This window comes from Electrona antarctica (assembly GCF_951216825.1).
Source record: "Electrona antarctica genome assembly, chromosome: 1".
Taxonomy (NCBI): Eukaryota; Metazoa; Chordata; class Actinopteri; order Myctophiformes; family Myctophidae; genus Electrona; species Electrona antarctica.
In genome coordinates, this window is record NC_136806.1 from 20,760,492 (window position 1) to 20,775,608 (window position 15,117).

Genomic DNA, 15,117 nt, shown 5'->3' on the forward strand with positions numbered 1-15,117 from the left:
GACCATGGTCCAATCCTACCCAGTACCTCTCCACTCCAACCCCACCCCCTCCACCCACCTGCATCCATCTGTGCTCAGTTGCTACTCTCTCACATTCACTGAAGCATTCAACGTTTGCAGAAAAGAGCAGACAACAATGGGAATAACAGTCTGCAGCACATACAGTACTAACTTCGTTGAGACAGACCACCCATTATTTTCAGCTTTTTTTCAGCTTTTATAGATTCAGGCAGGAATAAAGGACCTAACCTGTCCCGGTGGAATACTGCTCGGTGCCACAGTGATGTATGATGCAATTCAGGAATGGCTACGTTGCATGGCTGCATCAATAGTGTGCATTTACAGTTAAGAGATAAAACAAGATATATATAATATAGTTTGCCCCCCCCGCCCCCCCCAACCAGCGTTATGGTAGAGTAGGTGTAGTGTTACTGAGACAGATTCCAGGAATCGTAAAAGAAACAGTACTGTAATGTCGGCATAATGTCAATATTCAGAACGTCCTTAAAACGTCTGTCACTGAACAGATTCTCCAATGATGGTACTGTGTCCGTGCATGACTGTAGCTTCCAGATGTTCTTATAGTGTACACTCTCCCATGCATGTCATAGACTACACAAGCATACACCTTCAGTCTGTGTACAGTACATGCACACTTTTGCATACAGAACACCAGTGCTTACTCCACTTCTTGTATTTAGTGATGTCATTACCGTACTTCTTTTGTGAGTCCTTTGGGTAGTTGCATCCTTTGTGACCACACCTCTATGAGCTATTTCTCTCCTTCATTCAATCTCCATGGCTCGCGAGGAGGCTCATTGACTAATATCCCCCACCAGGCCCAACAGAGCCAGGGTCATTTAACGCCATGTGTGGGCCCAGTCATCCGCCACAAATCGGCTAGCTCAAGAATCAGCCAAGGACCAAATAAGGTCTCTGATGATCAGTTCCTTCCTGTTGGCCAGAATTAAGGGTTACAACACTGGCTTGTTGACCTATCTCGAGCACTTTCACAGATCTCTCATCAGGCTTGTGTTTGGCAGGACAGAAATGAAACATGGCAATGCACGGTGTATATAGATTTGAGGGTAAGTCAGACACTAAACAGTATGTTTAAAAAATGTGCCCTTTCCCATTCATAGTACTTCACGAGCAAATGTTGATTTTGTACTTGTGTTAACCTTACAAACTGCAAGCTGCCAGGGATTAAATATTTGGCTGTTTTTGCTGTGAGCAGACTATACGAATAAGCTATGCTCACAGGAGTAAATAGAGCGTGGTAGCAATGCTAGGACATAAGCTGTACTTTTCTTAGTGCCTGGGAGACGTATATGAAGATGATGGAGACTACTGTACTGTAGCTCATGTTGGCTCCTGCTTTGGGCACCTGCCAGTGAAGAGATACACAACGTCAAGGTAAATAGACCGAGGAGCAGGAGGAGGAAATGTATCCATCCTTGGGACTTGCTCATCATCTTTACTGTTCACCCAAAAACCAAGCTGGAGGCTACGGGTCTGTGATGGACCGTTTGATCTCATCACCATATGTCCACAGTCCTGAGAGGCAGCTTGGTTCCTACGCTTGGACAGACAGACACAAGCAAAGATACAGGAAGCGCAATGCCCTCTGGAGTAATACAATATGTAAAACAGGATGTGGTAAATCAACTGGTTTGTGACTGTGTTTCAACAGACTTTGGGTCGAAGAATTGAATATGTAGCGTGGGTGCGGGCAGCTGGCAACAGTCCCCATAGAATGGAATTGCTCATGTGAACACACACACACACAAGCTTTTTTTGTTTTTCTTTTTAAGGGGATGTTATGTAATGGCTTGCTTTTGTCAACAACAAAAGAGGTAGTCTGTGACTTTGCATACACTGTTCGATTACAAAAGTCAAGAGGAAAAGATCAATGTTCAAAATCAGCTTAGAGCCATCTAGCCCCATAGAGACCAATATTTAGATCTGGGACATAAAGGGTTAATTACAGACATTATAAGGTCTATAATTAACTAAACATAATCCAGTAACAAGACATTATACACCAAGGTATATAAAGCTTATATAATATCATAATAGTAGAGAACAATAGACAGAGCCCAGCGGGGCAGCAGCCCTGGTAAGACAGAAACACCCCGATCTGCCAATGCTTGGTAGAATGACAGCAGCACATCGAATCGGCATGGAGGCTACTGAAATAAATACAGCAACAAGGATAACATTTGGGGGGGAGGGATGGGAATGGCATTTAGCAAACATTGCCAAGTTTGTTCTCTCCGTCCGAGTGCTTATCTTTAATCGCTGAACCTTTCAAATTGTGTGCTAGCTGCGGCTGCTGCAAAAGACAAGACCCAAGATGAAGGCCTGCATTGTCCTTGGAATGGACTCTAACACAGTGAGCAGTCCCACTGGGGTATCAGACCTGAAAAAGTACTCAGATTATCTAACCATTTTCTATCTGTATTGTTTGTCCTATTGGTTTTAACGACGTTTTATTGTTGTCTCCACTGTGTTTTCTTTTAGTATATGTATCAGTATGTGCACTGATGAAGGTCTGACAGACGAAAAGCTCAAAATGAAACAAAACACTGCACAGATAGAACTTATTGCACGGAAATATCTTCTATCCATCTTAGTGTCACTATAAGTGGGCCTCTGTGCTGTCAATTCTTTGACCTTGACCTGACATTGCCTTCAACGAACAAAGGGGTGACCTGCTACAGCCAAAAGAGCAAGCTGGTAAACGTACTCTGCTTCAGTCCCCTCGATGCTGTAACTAAACTAAGTGCTTTAAAGTGACTGTAATTGTCTGGCTTTCCAACGAAAGCTCCAACAGGCTAGGGAGGTTGATGCAATATTTATTTACGCATTAAACTATGGGGCTTTTTATACTGATTATTTACACTAAAATGACTAAGCTATACCCCCTGATGAGGTAAAGAGGTTTAAGAGAAAAATCTTTGAAAATTATGAACATGGTCAGTTCCTTGCAGATATGAATGTGGCCACCCACTTTCTGAGAGATGAATTATGTGACATATACCATAGATAGTTATGCTTCAACCCGTATGCTTCAACCCATTCTTCTGGCATAACCTCCTACAGTATATGACATTACAATCATTTATCACTTACAAAAGCTATAATGCATGCCTTATAATTTTGATACAATGCAAATAATCCTGCAGGGTATCTCATTAAACATAATTTCTGCATGGACATACTGGCACCACATGTTTTTTCTGCGTGACATTTTAGCTCATTGTGAGTATGCTGAACATGTTCCTACTGTCTGTAAAGTGTAAACATAATTTGGTACAGCACAGTATATGATACATTATAGTCTAGCTGCTAAACTCTAACAGTACAGCACAGCGCTTGTGCAATGGAAGTACACATTCTAGGTCAGTGTCTTGAACCCGTTACTGGTGCTGTTCTTGTTGAAGGCATTTAAGGCCACTGCTGATTTCCCGCTTTGCTTGGCAAGGTTAGCTATGCTGTCAAGCTCTCCATGACGAGGTCGCAAAACTGGTCAAACATCCACCTCAGGCAGAATGCAGTCACAATCAGTAGACCGTGGAAATTAGGCCAGTGGCAGTCAACTCAAAACAAACTGTACTGGGAGTGACACAAGACTAGACTGAAACTAACTAACTATGTGAATCCATGCTTGTATATCCTAAAGATAGGCCAGGTATACTATTGTATTAATACTTACTGTTAAACAACAGCTTAGCTGTTGAAAATGGAACCTTCAAACTCCAATTGGATCTCGTTATTAATCACAAATAGCAACTAAAAGGCAATAATTTAGATACAAGAAGAACGAAGATGCACAGAAGAAGCATTCTTATTAATGGCTCAACTGTAACGTATCAATTACCATTTTGTTTTTTAATTAATTGTGATATAAAATCACCCTCAAGGTTAAAATTTGCCAATTATGTACACAAATGCTCAAGGAACAGCAGAACCTGCGACTATAAGACAATGCTTCTCAGAAACACCTCAGATTTATGCTTTGTAGTACAAAAGTGCCGCGTGCGAAAAATAACAGATATATAAGCCAACAATGTGATTCGCAACATGTTTGTATTGCGTATAAATGAGGCTTCAGTAGCTGTCCCAGACATGTTTTACTGTGCTGCTACAAATCTATCATTACCGCAATAGACATACCGGTACATGTAGACAGCCATGGATTCTTGTGTGCCTCACTTGTAATTTTAGACAATGAAAGGAAGGCTAATGATGAACTAACTAAAATGTGCACCCATCATGACTCCTGCTAAACTGGCAAGTCTGGCATAATAAAAATGAACACCCCATAAAAAGAAAAATGTGCTTCTAGCACCCCCAATATTCTCCCGTTAAGAAACACTAGCGCCATAGACCATCCAAATTCCTTTGAAAAACTATAGGCAAGCTATAGCAAGCTTTAGGCATTAGGTTCCCTACACCAAGAGTGGAGTGGAAATTGTGGAATCTGTCTTTAGAGCGAAATGTCCCAACTCATACATGTCCTTCATACCTTTGAAATCTCTGACAAAGTTGTGAGAACAGATTGGAATGCAAAGTGAAAAAATTAAAACATCAGAAAAACCAAATTATTCAGCTTTTTTGGCATATTGGCCATCATTCTAGAGTTCTAGAGTCTAGACAATGGATTGTGACTTTAGATATAATATGAACGTACTACAGTATGAGAGACGAGGTTGAAAACATTTATCATTTTCTCTCCACATTCTCAGTTTCTGTCTGTCTCTGTCTCCTGATGCCAGATAAAGATTGGAGCATTTCAATTTACAGTAACAAAAGTCACCAAACACAACTCCCTGATACAAGGACGATGATATAGTTTCTATCTGACACATTATCGACATAATGCAACTCCCCATGTCTATCAGAGCAATTTTAAATGTAAAGGGTTTAGGCTAGATCTGTGTGTGATTTGAATTGTGATCTTGAGGACCAGACTAGTGCTACATTCTACCGGGGACTTAAAATGCCTTCAGCACTCATATAGGCTAGTTTCAACATACTATTGCTATGTAGGAAACTGTGCAGTGGTTTCCTTGATAATCAATATTACATGGAAGCAAAAGCAAGAACCAAAGCCAAAACATCCCCCAAAATAAATGAGATGCACCAAATATTCCAGTGTCCCCACCTGGAATGATCCAAGTACAAAAGAGTAAGTTATACAATGTAATTACCCTTTCTTTCCCCAAAACACTGACCAGTTTAGTCAGCCTGTTCTTTCACTCAATTTTCCCCCTTCCCTTCTCTTCCCTTCAAGTGCCAGCTAAAGAAATAAGATCCAACCGGAACAAGTATGAAAGTCAATTAATGTTTTGTACGGCTTACTTTACAGAACCCATGAGTGATTTTGATCCTGTGACAATGACAAAGAAATGAAAAGACAGAGGCGGAAAGACGTTATTCACAACTCTGCAGCATGAAATTATGCTCAGACAGAAACTGTAGCCTAACGCATGCCAACTGCTTGGCCCCGCATGATGCAAGCATATAGAGAGTACTACATATTGATCTTGAAAAACGCACAGTATAGAATGAGGTTACAGACAGACATACAGCACAGAGCATGTCAAATCAATCCCAATCCCCTTCCCTCAGGGGACCCCATCCATTCCTCTCTCAGTGCGTTTCTTTTCTCTACTCTTGTTCAAAGAAACCCTCCCCTCTCTCCCGTCATGGCGTTCCTACAGTAGCATGCTTACATAAACGACCCCTACCCCCACTGACGGGGGTAGGGCGTCTGGTAAGGCACGCCTCTGTCCGGTGTTTACTGAATCTGATTCTGAGAGGGCTAATGTATGTCATATTACCCAAACAATAAACACACACAAATGCTCTGTGCCCCATATCTTAAAACATCATGTGATGTTTGTCTTTCCCTGTATTAGTTTCTCTGTTCACTGTAGAACATTTTGTACACTGTGAAAGCATTTGCAAGACACATTTTACTTGACTTGCTCTTAATGCAGTCGGTTTACTGGAGGTGATTATGGAAGCGTGTGAGACAAGGGGCTTAGGGAGTGGGAGGGTATATGTGTGAAGGTAGCCAACAAACCATACCTAAAGTCCAATTAGTAGAAATGTCACAAAGAGAAAATGCATGTAAGTAAAGTTGTGACTATTTACTTGGGTGTCACACTTCATAATTGAATGTGCAGATCATGGAATAGACAGAGACAGTAATGTTCTTCTAGTCTACATTCACTGTGGGGCGACTGTGGCTCAAGAGGTAGAGCAGGTCGTCCAATGATCCATGGGTCGGCGGTTCGAATCCCGGCTCCTCCTGTCTACATGTCGAAGTGTCCTTGGGCAAGACAACCCCAAATTGCTCCCGATGTGCTGGTTGGTACCTTGCATGGCTTCCTCCGCAATCGGTGTATGAATGTGTGTGTGAATGGGTGAATGTAATGCACAATCTATGTAAAGCGCTATATAAATGCACCATTTACTGCATGTAGAACAGAGGATCTACACTACAGCGACAATTCACTTGCCAGCTCCGTCAACCACAACACAAAAACAGGAAATACAAGTCTTAGCGAAATTGCATGAGCAAAAGCTGCTTTGACAAATGCAGTAATCTCTGTAATCTTAGTGAAATGTAGTGGGCTTTCCACAGTATTGAGGACAGGATGGTCTAATTGATCACGTGAGGAACCAGGACTCCCATGTTAAACATAAAAACATTCGATCTCTATTTATGAATAAATGGTAAATGGTAAATGGTGCATTTATATAGCGCCTTTCCCAAGGCGCTTTACATAGATTGTGCATTACATTCACCCATTCACACACACATTCATACACCGATTGCTGCGGAAGCCAGCAGGTACCAACCAGCACATCGGGAGCAATTTGAGGTTCAGTGTCTTGCCCAAGGACACTTCGACATGTAGACAGGAGGAGCCGGGATTCGAACCGCCGACCCATGGATCATTGGACGACCTGCTCTACCTCTTGAGCCACAGTCGCCCGAATAAAATTTCTGTGCACCATACTGTATAGGTGTCTCATTCAGCATAGAATAACTGGAAATAAACATGGCACCATTAGACACTTAAAAATGATGTCACTAGCTGGAGTAAGTTAGTTATAACAGACTGGCAGTCTGGCAGTCACAGTGAGGAGCTGTGTGGAATGCTTAAGAACATTCTTGGATACATATTAAGTTGCAGAACACACACGCACGCGTGCACACACACACACACACACACACACACACACACACACACACACACACACACACACACACACACACACACACACACACACACACACACACACACACACACACACACACACACACACACACACACACACACACACACACACACACACACACACACACACACACACACACACACACACACACACACACTTTTGAAAGCTTATTATGGGAACAAAATATTGTAGGCTATATTTAAAAAAATATATTTATGGGAAAGAGGGGCTAATTATCTATTTAATTGTTTGTTGTCAGTCAAGTACGGGCAACTTTAGTATGCATGCCTACGAAGCAATTTCTCAACGCCACTCAAGCGGATATTCAAGGACGGTTTTAAACCATCTCAAACTGATGCCATTCATTTTTATTGCGACCATAGGTCACAGATTACTATGAAAACCTGCAAAACCTGTCAGTCCGTCTGTCCGTCACGCCTCCATATATGGTTGTCAGTCCGTCACGCCACCAATACCATATATGATCGTCAGTCCGTCACATCTCATGATGACACGCTCCATATACGGCCGTCTCCATATATGAAGATCACGACACTGACCTCATCAAACCTTGGATAGCCATACATGGAGAAGACTGGACTATCAACTAGATCTGCATATATGGAGCCGGCCAGCAACTCTACATCTGACCTCAAACCCTCAAACCCTGTTATTAGTGCAGCCACGCCCGGCAGCCGGCGAAAACTAGAGTTCTCAACAGGCCCTAACACTAAGGCCCGGCCGGCCCTACCTGGGCCCTCATCAAACCCTGTACACTCACGACACTGCCCCCACTGCCACCCTTATATCTCCACATATGGAGCTGACCTGTTCTGAACATTCCATATGTTGATCTGACCTCATCAAACCCTGTACACTCAAGACACGCTCCATATATGGCCAGTACAGAATTCCATATGTTGATCTCATCTTACCCCCCATGCAAAAGCGTCAGCACTCGCCCAGCAGTCTGCCGTCACCCGGGCGGATTTGTGCACACAACCTCGCCCTAAAAGCTTCTCGCCCTCAGGGCGTCTTACTGGTTATGTTATTATGTTTTACTAGAGCGGTGCCCATGTTGTGATGTCAGAACAGGCCAGATTCATATATGGAGATATGGTGGTGATCAGGTCCAGAGCCCGGGCAGAGGCTTTTGTGGTGGTTCTGGGGGTGTGGAACCCGTGTGTCGAATTTGAAGTTACGTGGATTACACACGTACAGACAGAGGCATTTATAATTATATACATATAATAAGATATGTTGTAAATTAAATCCAGATAGATTTGAAAGAGCAAACCACACATGCAGGGGGGTGTGGAGGGGGCAGAGGTGGGCACTAGTACAGTACTACACGTGGCGACCATTCGACTTACCTCCATGATAAGGCGCAGGTGCGACCACGATCCCTCTGGTTTCTGCTTTGGGTGAATCCTGCCCATAGGTGCCGTCGTCGTAGGTCATCACTTGAATGGCGTTGCCCTTAGAGTCCAGCACGGTGGCATTCACCGTGGCGCTGACATGCTCGTCTCGGCTGATGGACTTGTCGGCACGGATGGAGAGCACACACCTGGGCAAGGCCAGTACCAACAGAACACTGCATGTTGATGCTGCGGTCCACCTCCTGGGCATCTTTGGAATGTCTGTATGCACGTTCCCCCCACTTTACATCCAAGCTGTCAGTAGAGAAACGGCACCGTCCACACAGCGATTCCCCCCCAAAATCATAGAGAGGGCCTCTAACGGTGGGATTTATTGCAAGCCTTCCGTGCTGCGTCCCGTCGTAAAAAACATGCCGTCTTCTTCACATTGTCTTTATTTCCCCCAACATGTTGTGTCTCCTAGACGGCCTTCGAACCAACAAGAGCACATTCGTGTTATGAGAAAACTGGCCGTATGATAGTAAATGATAATAATAATAACATAATTAAGGAGAGATCTGAGAAGCTGTCATATAAAATATATATTATTATTATTACGCGGTATTAATAATAAATAATAACATAGCCTAATTATAATAATAATTTGATACTCAAAACTAAAAACATGAGAAGAGAATTGTAGGCTATAATGTAAACGAGTATTTCAAGCTGTAGCCTATTATGGTTTGATTTCTGCTTTTGCGCATTAATTTGCTGCAACAACACACTACACTATACAGTTGCATTATGTTTGTCTGCATATAGCTAAGCCAAAAATGGCAATAATGTTCTCACGCGAAACAAATGTCAAATGTAGTCATGTTTATTTTCCCACAACACAAGTGAACAGCTGTCTGTCATCAGACTCATCATAATAGGAGTTGCTTTATCAACCCAATATCATTCCGAATCCATAGCAACCTGTATATATCTTCCACGTTTGACATTGATTGTATTCGTCTAAACACATAACACTGAGCCTACCTTAATCATTTCGTCGACTCCTCGGTGTAGGTCCTGTTATATCGATATATAAATCACTTGTCCCGTCCGTATTTATTTTGATTTCTAGTGGCCTTTCTTTCTTTCAGCTCAATGCTGTACAACAAGCTCTGCTCTGCTCTGGACCATACTCTATGCTCTGGACTCACTCGCGTCGCTTTTCCCTTCCGAATTGTACAGCGCAAGCGCGCAGCCACGGTCCATTCCATGGTCCCATAGCCCCGGAGGACGGTCCGTTTGTCGCGCTGTAATTGGCTGGTTGGTTGTCAGGCAACCACTGGTGAGGTTCGGTAACGCATCTATAAGGCTGTGAGTGATTCAGGTGTAAATTGTAATTGTGAAAAAACACTCATGAGTTTAATATACGTTGGTGTTATACTAAAAGCAAGCAACCAACCAACCTCTTCTAAGGTCTCTAATAGCATTTCAAGGCCACTGGCCGTGACAATATTCCCTCCACATTTCTCAGACTCGGCCACGGGCCATCTCTATAGCTCCAATCATCACCCACATAATAAACCTCTCCATCAAGCAGGGACAGGTCCCCCAAGATTTCAAACTGGCCGAAGTAACCCCGCTGCACAAGAAAGGGAGCAAATTAGACCCCGACAACTACTGTCCTATTTCTATTCTTAGCTCCATCTCGAAAGTGATGGAAAATGAACAGGTTGAAAAGTTGAAAATGATGTACAAATTCCAATCCAAGGAAGCATACTATAGGGCCTTTAGAACTGTTGCTAATATATGTAAACAACATGATCAGCTTGTGACTGCAAATTGTTCCTGTTCACAGATGACTCAGCACTGCTGGTCTCGGACAACAAACTGCAGGTTGAAAAGGCCCTCAGCTCTGAACTCGGTAGAATCTGCACCTGGCTCACTGATAACAAACTATCTTTACACCTGGGAAAAACTGAATCCATTCTATTTGAATCAAATGGTAATCTCAGCAAGGCAGATGCTTATTGGTTATATATTAGAGTGGGTGACAATATTATCACACAAAAAGATGAAATTAGTGAATTACCTACCTACCTGGAGGCAAATCTTTCCAGGGATAAAATGGCCACCAACGTAATCAAAAAAGTCAACCAAAGAATAGATTCCTATACAGGATCTCCTCACTGGTCAACAAAAACACCTTGAAGACCCAACAGGAGCCCTCGTACAAGGTTTCTTCGACTATGCTTGCACCTCTTGGTACCACAGCACCTCAAAGGCCCTTAAAACAAGGCTCCAGACTTCCCAAAACAGTCAGGCAGGCTACTACTTGGCCTCACTCCCCGAACCCACCTTACCCCTGCCCACTTAGGCTGGAATGGTTTAGGGTTGACGACAGAGTACAGTATCTTGCAATGGGTCTGGTCCACAAGATTCGCTACACCACCAAGATACCCATGATGTCCCTGTCTAATAAATACTTCCTTAATGTCAACGAAGTCAATACCCACAACACCAGAGGGAGTTCAACAAACCATGTGCAACCCAGATTCTGCACTAACAAGGGACTAAATTCATTTTGCTTCTATGCCACAAAAATGTGGAACGCCCAACCAACAGTCATTAAGACATGCGAATTCCTTGACTCCTTCAAAACATAGCTTTCAAAGGGCACCTACGGACGGCTGCAATTCGAAACTGGCCCCCGTAAAATCGGAATCCCCCCCACCCACCCCTTTTCCCCCTCACTGTATATGTTCCCCCCCCCCCCCCCCCTTTTTTACCTCCTCTTATGATGATTTCCTGTTTTTGGCTACCGGTATATAGATGTGTAGTACATCTCTAAATGTTCTGATGAATTGAAAATGGTGGACCCTATTGTAAACAAGTGTAATGCTTATATGGTGTCGTCCCACAGTTAACAGTTTTTGTATGGAGTTGTGCTTGAAATGTGCTATAATTCTGCAAACTGTTAATAAGTACTTCAATCAATCAATCAATCAATCAATCAATCAATCAATCAATCAATCAATCAATCAATCAATCAATCCCATGTGGTGGCAACCAAGTAGTCATTTACTTACACTATGGTCGTCCCTCCAGGCTATGGGATGACTATACTGTAACTTCAGGACACAGGAGAGAGAGAGAGGGGGGGGGGGGGGGGGGGGCACACAGCATGGTCCCTATATGATGGCAGTTGGCAGAACATATTATTTGTGAGTCAGAAAGCCATATTCCTCCAATTTCCTCAAGCAATGGCATTATAGCACTGCACAAATATACTGTAGGTTTGCTTTATCCGTAAGCTCATTTGTATTGTTGAATCTATAGTGTATCACACCTTCATCTTGCTGTTGCCTTCAAATAGGCTACACAAGAAGTATGACCCCCATCTACATGTGATGCAGATGCTATTTAAACTGTGTACACTAATTTATAAAATAATAATAATAATAATAATAATTTTCACATTTTCCATAGATTGTAGACACATGAACAAACCTCATCTTTGGGCTGGATCCTTTGTATGCTATGTTTTATCTCTGAGATAGACAGATTGGATTTGTGTGTTAGAACTGGAACTGCAGCATGTCCTATTGGCCTTGACATTAGTGACATTCCAAGATTTTGAGGCCAATAATAGCATAGCCTGGCATGGCCAGACTAATATCACTGCATAGATATTAGTCTGGAACTTCGGTGTGAAAGATGTATTTCTAAGGGGTCATGCAGGGCAGGTTTCAAATAGATTCCAACGTCACATTGAATAGTGGGCTCTAATCAGGGACAAATTAGCCATTGGCCAGTGGGTCTGTGGCCCAGGGGCCCTTGGCTCTCAGGGGCCCTTCAGGGAAATTGGACCCGCGCGGTACTGGGTTTGACTCACTGAAAAGGGCTCCTGGGGCCCTTCATTGGCCATTGATTTTGTTAAATTTAGGTCAAAAAGATGATAAAAACACGGAAAAACACAAAAATGTCGCCCTATGGGGGCCCTGCAAAAATTACCGGCCCAGGGGCCCTCATGGGGGTTAATCCGTCCCTGGCTCTAATTGCTCACCCACACCATGGGGTGAGCGAAATATAATTCAAACTGAGGAGTGCAATCTTTTTTCTTCTTCTTCTTTTTTATTCCCAAGCTGTTCCCTAGCAACACAATTGCACCTTAAAGATCCTGGAAGGACGCTGCATATACTCATTTGTAGCCTACCGTAGTAGTAATCAATCAAAAGACCTATACTGAGATCTATACTGAATGTTTTACATTTCCATGACACAGACCTCCTCTCTACATAATTGCCTAATGAGGATATAGAGGTAAATCTTATGATGTTATCTGTCACATCATGGTCACTGAAGTTAACTTGTTTTGATGTATTTAAAATAGCCGTTCGCAGATTTGTGTATCATAGCTTGTCTAAACCTTTTTCACCTTTAAAATGATCACTTGCACAAGAAGGTGAGATCTCAAGAAAAGTCTACATTTTCAATGTCCCTTATACTGTTTAACTTCTTTACCATACATCTCGTGATCATACATTTTTAACACAAATATTTCATGCTGGGTCTGGATAATTTTACTCTTATGTTTAACATAAAAGTGTTAATGTACAGAATGAGTCAATTTGGTTCTTCTATTTGTTTTTGTTTTTAATATGTTTTCCCATAAGACTGTGTTAATATATAACTGTAGTCAGGGACAAATGAGCCATTGGGCCAGTGGGGCCGTGGCCCAGGGGCCCTTGGCTCTCAGGGGACCTTCGGGGAAATTGGACTGTGAGGTAATAGGTTTGACGTCCTGAAAAGGGCTCCTGTGGCCCTTCATTGGCTGTAGATTTTATTAAATTTAGGTTAGAAATAGGATAAAAACACGAAAATGCTAAATGTGCACGCACGCTATGGGGGCCCTGCAAATATTACCGGCCCAGGGGCCCTTGTGGGGGTTAATCCGTCCTTGACTGTAGTGCCTGGTGGTGCTGGGAGTCTGGTGCAACGCACAGGTCCTGGGCCTGGTGAGAGCAAGAGTGGACCTGGTGAGACGTAGGAGGGGCCCGGACAGGAGTCCAACCCACAGAGCCTAGTCCTTCCACGCGCAAGAATTTGGTTCTCCCAGTCCCGGCAGAGAAGTTCCGGAGCAACGGATTGTCTGTCTGTCTGTCTGTCTGTCTGTCTGTCTGTCTGTCTGTCTGTCTGTCTGTCTGTCTGTCTGTCTGTCTGTCTGTCTGTCTGTCTGTCTGTATCAACAGGTGACAAAGTGGTGCTGTTGAGCTTCACACTGTGCACAGGTGCATGATGGGAAGCTGAGTTTAGTCCGACATGCCAATGTACTAAGAGTCCGACAGCCAATAGTCCTACAAACAATAGTCCGGCATGCCAATAGTCCGACATGCCAATAGTCCGACATGCCAATAGTCCGACATGCCAATAGTCCGACATGCAATGTACTAAGAGTCCAACAGCCTATAGTCCGACAACCTATGGTTAATAGTCTGACACCCCAATAGTCCGACATGGCAATAGTCCGACGTGACTGCTCGCCCAGTATTCATAAGGTCCACACACGTTGCGGATTTATAAATTGGAATAATAATTATTCCAATTTATAAATCCGCAACGTGTGTGTGCATTCATTAATTATTAATGAATGCGGTCGGATAACGGTCAGATTGTAAATATGCACACGCGAATTCGAAAATAGAAACCATTAGGCCCTCATTAGTTGCCATGGTAAATAGACTTAGTTATTTAATAAATAATGTTGTCATGACATGATGGGAACAGGAATTGCAGCACAGGGATATAAAATGTCGGTACATTTACGGTACATTTTATTACAGTGCCAAATCACAAGTTGTCTCAAGACAGTTTACATAGAGCCGGACGTTTCCCCCCTGAGAAAGCATTTTGTGACAGTAGCAAGAGCAGAACCAGGCTTTATAGGGTTAGTGTAAAAGGCAAGTGGCTTGCGCACATCCAGTTCCTGGCTGGTGCCGGACCAAGGCAAGTACAATGAAAAGAAGAGAGTCCGCACACAGGATTGCTCCAATGGTGTTCTTTTATTGAAACACCATAGTTAAGACACAACGTTTCGACCGCAGGCGGCCTTCATCAGGTCTTTATAGGGTTAGTGGCCATCTGCCTTGACTGTGTTGGAATGGACAACAATAATAACAGAAACAACAACACTATTAATCTGTTATTAACAACAATTTCAGCTAATAACAGTTTGCAGCCATGCATGGAAACCGAGCAAGACATGAATGCATACAATATTAGTAACATACACTGGATACTGGAACATGAACACACACAGGTGGGGAGGGCTAGGAGAACAGAGGATGGAGAAGGAGAGGACGGGGAGATGGAGAAGAGAAAGGAGGAGGAGATGGAGGGCCCGGGGGAGGGGTTGGGGGGCCTTGATGAGCCATCCACCATGCAGCAGTATAACCTACCAGCTTGTAATATTTTGCTTAATCAAAAATGACTTTTAGCCTAT

General features: G+C 43.1%; 1 protein-coding gene across 4 annotated transcripts in view; it reads right to left on the minus strand.

The window, feature by feature from the left end:
- The window catches only part of rnf130 (ring finger protein 130), a 61,150-nt gene extending 51,295 nt beyond the window's left edge, over positions 1 to 9,855 (minus strand). For 3 of the 4 annotated variants that reach the window (XM_079502955.1, XM_079502958.1, XM_079502957.1), the window contains exons 1-2: positions 9,663 to 9,854; positions 8,634 to 9,107 (exon numbers count right to left, since the gene is read on the minus strand). In XM_079502955.1, coding sequence (XP_079359081.1) covers positions 8,634 to 8,889 — 256 coding nt within the window. In that variant the 5' untranslated portion in view covers positions 8,890 to 9,107; positions 9,663 to 9,854. Of the gene's footprint in view, positions 1 to 8,633; positions 9,108 to 9,662 lie in introns of all 4 variants that reach the window. The other variant, XM_079502956.1, reaches the window with a different exon arrangement.
- Positions 9,856 to 15,117: the final 5,262 nt, after the last annotated feature.